General features: G+C 53.7%; 1 protein-coding gene across 2 annotated transcripts in view; it reads right to left on the bottom strand.

The window, feature by feature from the left end:
- SHROOM2 (shroom family member 2) overlaps positions 1–5,275 on the bottom strand; it is a 132,271-nt gene extending 126,996 nt beyond the window's left edge. Inside the window, exon 1 of one of the 2 annotated variants that reach the window (XM_045538431.1) lies at positions 5,111–5,275. In XM_045538431.1, coding sequence (XP_045394387.1) covers positions 5,111–5,275 — 165 coding nt within the window. The remainder of the gene's footprint in view (positions 1–5,110) is intronic. The other variant, XM_045538432.1, reaches the window with a different exon arrangement.
- Positions 5,276–6,647: the final 1,372 nt, after the last annotated feature.

Raw genomic sequence — 6,647 nt, forward strand, 5'->3', positions numbered from 1 at the left:
ATTGTGGTACAGGAATGTGATACACAGCTTATGTTTATAGCTTTTCATAATCGTAGAGGCCTCTGGATTTATAGGTGTGAGTCAAACTACTGTCTAAAAGAGGAAGAATACTCCAGGAGTTGAACTCAAAGCCTCCAGCTACCAGACCTTGGAATAGGACTTCAGGCACTTGGCCCAACTCCCCACCCTCAAGCCGAAAACATCTCTGGAGGAACAAGGATTAGAATTCAGCAGGGCCAAGTTAATTCGCAGGCTGGGAAAAGGTAATAAAGATATATTTGAAAGCCAGTTGGCAAGGCAGGTCTACCAACTGAAAGGGTCTTTCAGCACAGGAAAGAAAACTTGCCTCTTGTTTTTTAACCATAGTATTATTAATAATTCTTAAATGCAAATGAGTCTTTAGAATTACACTCATCCTAATAATTCTCGAAAACACTGTAGGTGTCATCAGAAAGTGACCAGGATTTTACAACTCGGAGGAGTCACTGTGGCCACAGCACCCAGGGCTGGCAGAGGCAGGGGGCCCCTGAGCTCTCACCCACCCCCCAGTTCTCAGACACCTGGGAAGGTAGCAGCATTCTCTGTGCAGACACTGACTGAGCACCGTGTTTAAACACAGACATGGACCAGCATCCACGAAGTTTATATCCACCTCTTCCTGATGCACTGCTGAACTCAAGGGATCCCTCTTTTTTCAGAAACATTACTGATATTTAACAAAGAACTTGACTGGCTCTTGGGGGCAAATATATAAGGACATAAGTTACAACTTACCCTGACCAGGGTTGTCACTGTGCCCTCCCAACCCCAAGTCACCAATGACCATGACTTTGCACAATGGGCACATCTGATGGAGCCACCTTTTCAAACCACTCAGGAAGGTGCAATAGGTGCACACACACCCCCTCCCATCACCAACCTCTGGTCTTTGCCCTGAGCTCTCTGCTACCACTGACTCCAGCTAAAGCTTTACATAGGACATCTGCGACCTGGCCATGTAGCCCCCAAAATGTGCCCTGATTCCACCTTTGGCATTCACACTAGAAAGTACGTCTCCAGGCTCTGTCTCGTATCTAACGAAATGCTCTAATACTCTGAAGCCACCCAGGAACGGCGAGTCATGTGTGGGACCCCCCAGCATCCCAGGTCACAGCAATCCTGACCCCCTACAGGATGGCTCTGTTCCCCAAAGGCAATCTTGGGGCTAGGCCTGGCTCAAATTAATGTCTCCTTTGGAGCTTCTGGCTAAGGCTTCTGGCATTCTTTGTGTGTGTGTGTGTGTGTGTGTGTGTGTGTGTGTGTGTGTGTTGGGGGGGGCGAGGTCTAAAACATGGTGTAGCGGGGAGCTGGGGCTTCATTCCTTCCCTCCCTTAACAGACATTCCTGAGGCTGCAGGGGGCCTGCTGACACCCAGCTGGTGGATTTAATGCTTCCTAATGAATCCCCCAAACAGCTTTGTGGCATTCCAGCCACTCCAGTGACATTCTAGAAATCAGCTCCCTCCCCAACCCCCCACGGAAGTTTTCCACAGGTTGAATTGATGGGGGTGGAGGCGTGCAAAAACCGTCAGGATCCCCTATATCCACCGTATCGACTCACCCAGGTCCTGAGAGGTCCCACATCAACCACCACGCAGCCTGGGAAACACGGTCAGTTTCCTACAACATGGACATGATTCCTGCTCCCTTTCTAATAGCAGCAAGGAAAAATGGCTTTGTATTTTTTCACTAACTACAGCAAAGTTTCAAGCTACAAATCAGCAGAAATGTACTGAGTAGGTAGGAATCCTGTTGCCATCCTTCAGCGGAGATCTCACCGGGCTTCATGCATGCACCTCGAATTCCAAGAATGCTAGTCCCCTGAAGTTAGCCGTCTCTTTAACTTCAAACTGGACCCAGGAAAAAGTTAGTCCTGACCCAACAGCCACTCTGAACACCCATAAAGCACAGCATTGGGAGTTCCTACTTCAATTTCCTTTCTCCAGCTACAAAAATGCAGATGAAGCAAGTATTTGTTTGAGTTTTACTATGTAAATAAAGCCTATTCTCAGGGCCAAAGCTCGGGAAGAAAACAGGCCTCCAAGCAAACACTGGCAATGCCAGGGGCCTGCAAACACATCACCCTAAAGGCCAGTGTCTTCAAAAAGAATTAAACATGACCTCTAAAAGCAAAAATCTTTAAGAGCAAAGGTGATACACAGTTAACCTAACAAAAGCAATGCCCAACCAGGGTGATTTTGCCCACAGGGAACATCTGGCAATGTCTGGAGACGTTCTTTGGTCGTCGTCACACCTGGACAGAGGTGCCAGTGGCACCAAGTAGGCAGAGGCCAGGGAAGCGCTGAACATCCCACAAAGCACAGCACAGCCCCCACAACAAAGAATGGTTCAGCCCAGAATGTCAACAGTGCCAAGGCTGACAAACCCTCACCCAACAGATGTGCCAAAGTTATCCAATGTGGCACATAAGAGATCGTGGACCCGAGCAGATGGCAATGACGGGGAGTGGGAATGGACATTTGGGACCAGGATCTGATTCTCAGTGCCCCTTCCAGGACCAGACAGGCTTGTGACCTCAGGGCACACCATTTAACCTCCCTGGGCCATAGCCGGTTCATCTATAAAATGAGCTAATAAAATCTCTCTATCTGAAGATCGGGACTGAACCAGACTTGTTCTTGACACCCCTCGCAGCTGTAAGAGGAGCACTCCTGTGAGGCTTTCTAATGACACTCTCGGTGTCACAAAGAGAATGTGCCCTCGTCCTCTTCCACTGGCTCAAACCACCCCCAAATCAGAATCTGCTAAACAGAAAGTGAGTTGTAATATGTAACTATTAGAAGGCTTTTTAAGTGTAAAAAAACCTATTAGAAGAATTACCATGTAATGAGCCTGTGACTTTTCAGTAGCTACTGGAAGAGAAAGATTCAAAGCTTCCATTGATCCAAATTCTGGTGATGGGATAATTTTCCCTAGTCTATTTGCACTCTTTAAGTGGTTATAAATAGACACGTTTTCCTTCGTCTTTTTCTAATAATGTGACAATTACCACCTGTCAGATTGTAGGTAAGCACCCCCAATGATCTTAATCCAGGAGAAAAGACAGGTGTGTGAAATACTGCTCATGCCACGCAGTAAGACATGGTTAAGGGCATGTGTGAGTGCATGTGTGCACATACACATATGTATGCTTGGAAATTTACTACAAAAGTCCAAAGTTGTTCTGAATCCCCTCCATCCTAAGCAGCAAAACCACAATTTTCCAGTCATATTGGAGCATATATAAAAATTAAGCATCAGTGTAAGGGAGGGATTTATCAGTATCTCAGATAGGAATTAAAAGCATCTTTATTTCTGCAAAATCCCGAGGCACAATCTGGAAAGGCTACTACATACACTGCTCCTAGCGTAGCCACAAAAACTTCCCCAAAACACCTTAGCAACTGCCCTGAGCACAAACCAAAGGGCGGAATCCAAATCAGGAGCAAACGGCCCAGCTGCTCTGAAAGGCCCTGGCTGTGTCCGCTGGGGGTTACAACCTACCCGCTTCCATTTCTGGAATTCCAGGCTTTCAGACAGGGGCAACAAGGAGGCCACTAAGAATACACCAGAGTTTTTAGAACTTGGGGTACCTGGAGAAAGGAGGAGGGGCTCTGGGGTCCCTCCTTCCAGCTTCCGGTGAGACAACAAGGCCAAAAAGCAAGACTTCACCTTAAATAATGTTTTACAGCTTCTTCCAGTTGCTATAAAGTTGAGTCTGAGGAAGAGGTGTGGAATCATGTGTGTATCTTTTTATTTTTTTAAGAAATCCATGAAACGGTGACAATCTGAGTGATTTACTGGAAATCTTATTATCTGTTACCATTAGAAATGGCCCCTAAAATCTTTATTAAAAAGGCAGACGCTAATATGTTTTAAGAAATATGCAGAAGAGTGCCCTGGCTGGGCAAGATGTACACACTTTATGACTGCCCACTGTCTTTTCAAAGAATCCAGTTAGATAAAGGACTGCACATCGGTTAAATTCATAATAATACAATTTGTTTCTCAAGTTCAACATAAACTTAGCGCACAGCTAAACAGGCCTCAGGTTTTGTAAATATAAAACGAGAGAAAATGCAGAATAGAAAAGTTTGCTGTGTCATGTGCTATTTGAACAAAGCCTTCCCACTTCCCAAATTGATTAGCAGTGGGGAGGGCTGGTCACTTAATTTCTTCCTGCTGTGGCGAGGCAGAAAAGCAGAGAAAACCAGTAAGTCACCTTCAAACGCTTCTAGTTGCCAAGACTTTTTACATTTTAGAGGGAACTTTGTCCCTAGGAATGGCCCGACTCAACCCTTCCCAAAGAAACTGATCACTAGACACTTCTAACCAGAAGAAAACAGCGTGATTGGATCGCTGTTTCTGTTTGTGTTTACAGATTTATACAAGTTCGGCTGGTAAGTTTCAAGACGAATTTTGAGACAACTACAGAATTCAATGTTCTAAAGCAAACCCCACACATACACACACACGCCCCCCATTCCTGATGAGACACACCAAGAATTTCTTACTATTGGAATTCCAATCCAACTTTTTTAAAGTACGCTTTACGGTTCCTGTAAATTTCTGCAAGTATCAGCGCGCGGTGTATCCAGGTCTGGAAGCCGAAAGTCAGTAAATATTGATGGGCTGATGGGAATCGAGAGCTGGGCTGGCAGCAGCTGCTGGTCTGGGTTTCGCAGTGATAAGGGATGCAAGTCCAAGGGGTGCAGAACCAGGGGGGCACCCAGGAGGGCAAACATAGGTAGGGACGGCTCCATTCACCCCCTAGCTCGTGGAAATATGCCCGCCCTTAACCTCTGGGCAGCCCCGCAGGTGCAGGCCGCCGCCGGCGAGCCCGGGAGTGACAGAGGACCCTGCCAGGCCCCTTGCCGGAGGGGGAGGGGAAGGGGACCCGGAACAAGAGCCATTTAAACTCTGTTAGGCTCTGGGAGCCGCCGCAAGGCGGCCGGGGTGACGCCAGGACCACACACCTACGCGTGTCCCGGCGACCAGGTCCCCGCAGGTGACCCCGGCAGACGCGCGCCGCCCCCTCTGGCGCCCCAGCCCCGGCCCCGCGGCCGCCTTACCTTGGTGATGACCAGGGGCTCGCCGTGCTCGCGTCCGCCCTTCAGGGTGAAGCCCCACGGGGCGCCGCCGCTCAGCTGCACCTCCACCAGGCGCCCGCCGTCGGCCGCCCGCGCCTCGGCCTCGGCCGGACGCTCGGGCCGCGCGCGGGGCTCGGCGCCCTCCATGGCGGGGGCGCGGGGTGGCGCGGCCGCTCAGCCGCCCGGGCCCGCACCCATGCACCACGGGGAGCCCCGGCCGTCCGAAGGCGAGGGCAGCTCGAGGCGCTCGCGCCGCCGCCGCCGCCGGCTCCTGGCGAACTTGCGCTGCAACTTGGGAGGAAAGTGCCGGCCCGGGCCGAGGAGGGAGCCGGGAGCGCCAGCGGCGCGGCGCGGGGGGCGGGGCCGGCGGGGCGGGGAGAGGCGGGGAGGGGCGGCCGGGGGCGGGGCCGGCGCGCCCGGGAGCTCGCTCCGCTCGGACCCGGGAGCCGGGAGCGCGCGCTCGGGGGCTCCAGCCCGTGGCCCCGAGGCCGTGGGGCGGGGTCAGGCGCGCGCTCGGAGGCCTGCGCGGGCCGCCTGGGCTGGAGGGGCGGGGAGGCGCGCGCTCCGGGGCTGCAGCCCTTCGTCCGGAGGGGGGAGCAGACGGGGAGGGGCGCTTGGGAGCTCACGCCGCTCGACGGGGACGGGGCGAGGAGCGCGCGCTCCGGGGTCGGGACGACCGGCGGGGGCGGGGGCCGCGGCTCGAGATCGGGTCCTTTCTCCCGCGCGAGCGCCTGGCGGCGTTCGAGGCTCAGGTTGCGTCCGCCCGCCGCCGGGAGGCCTGGCCGCAGCAGGTGAGGCGGCGGGGGCGCCCGCGCCGCGCTGGGCGCGGTGGCGGTGATTGGACCGGCGCCCTCCATCTTGGAGCGCGCGGCCGGCCCGCGGCCCCCCGCCTTTGTTCCCGCCGACCGAGGGCTGCGGGTGGCCGCACAGGTGTGGGCGGAAGCGCCGCAAGAGGCCCCCGCGTGCCGGTCCCAGGCGCCAGCCCTGGGGCCCTGGGACGGCCTGTGCCGAGAGCCCTGTGCGCGCACCCACGGTGCCCCGGCCCGGGCGCTCAGCCCGGCAGACGGGAAGGGCGCCCCCCGCAGCACGGGCGGGGCGCGGGGCCCCACGGCGCTGGCCTCCGGGGGTGCTCGGAAAGCCGGGCTGGAGCCAGGGCGCTGGACCTGCTCACGGGAGGGCCTCCCACGAAGTACCTCCTGCAGCGCCCAGCGGCAAGATGAACGCGTCTAGTTGGCTCTCCTGTGACAGTAGCTCAGAAACCCTTTCCGTTCAAACCCTGTTCTTACCTACATAGGATTGTGCCACAAGGTCCCAATGTCTGCCCCACGTTGTATTCCTTACAAAGGGGAGTTGGCGGTCTGGGACCGATGAGAGTTTTCGGACAGAGGTGTGCCTCTTCTGCTTGCCCCTTTTCACTTTCCGTAAAACCCTGGTCTAAAAAAATACCCACAATGATAGGTATCGGAATTCTTTGCAAAAAAAAGTTTTTTTTTTCATTGCTGTTTATATATGTAGCTAG

Source organism: Lemur catta, chromosome X (assembly GCF_020740605.2).
Source record: "Lemur catta isolate mLemCat1 chromosome X, mLemCat1.pri, whole genome shotgun sequence".
Classification (NCBI taxonomy): domain Eukaryota; kingdom Metazoa; phylum Chordata; class Mammalia; order Primates; family Lemuridae; genus Lemur; species Lemur catta.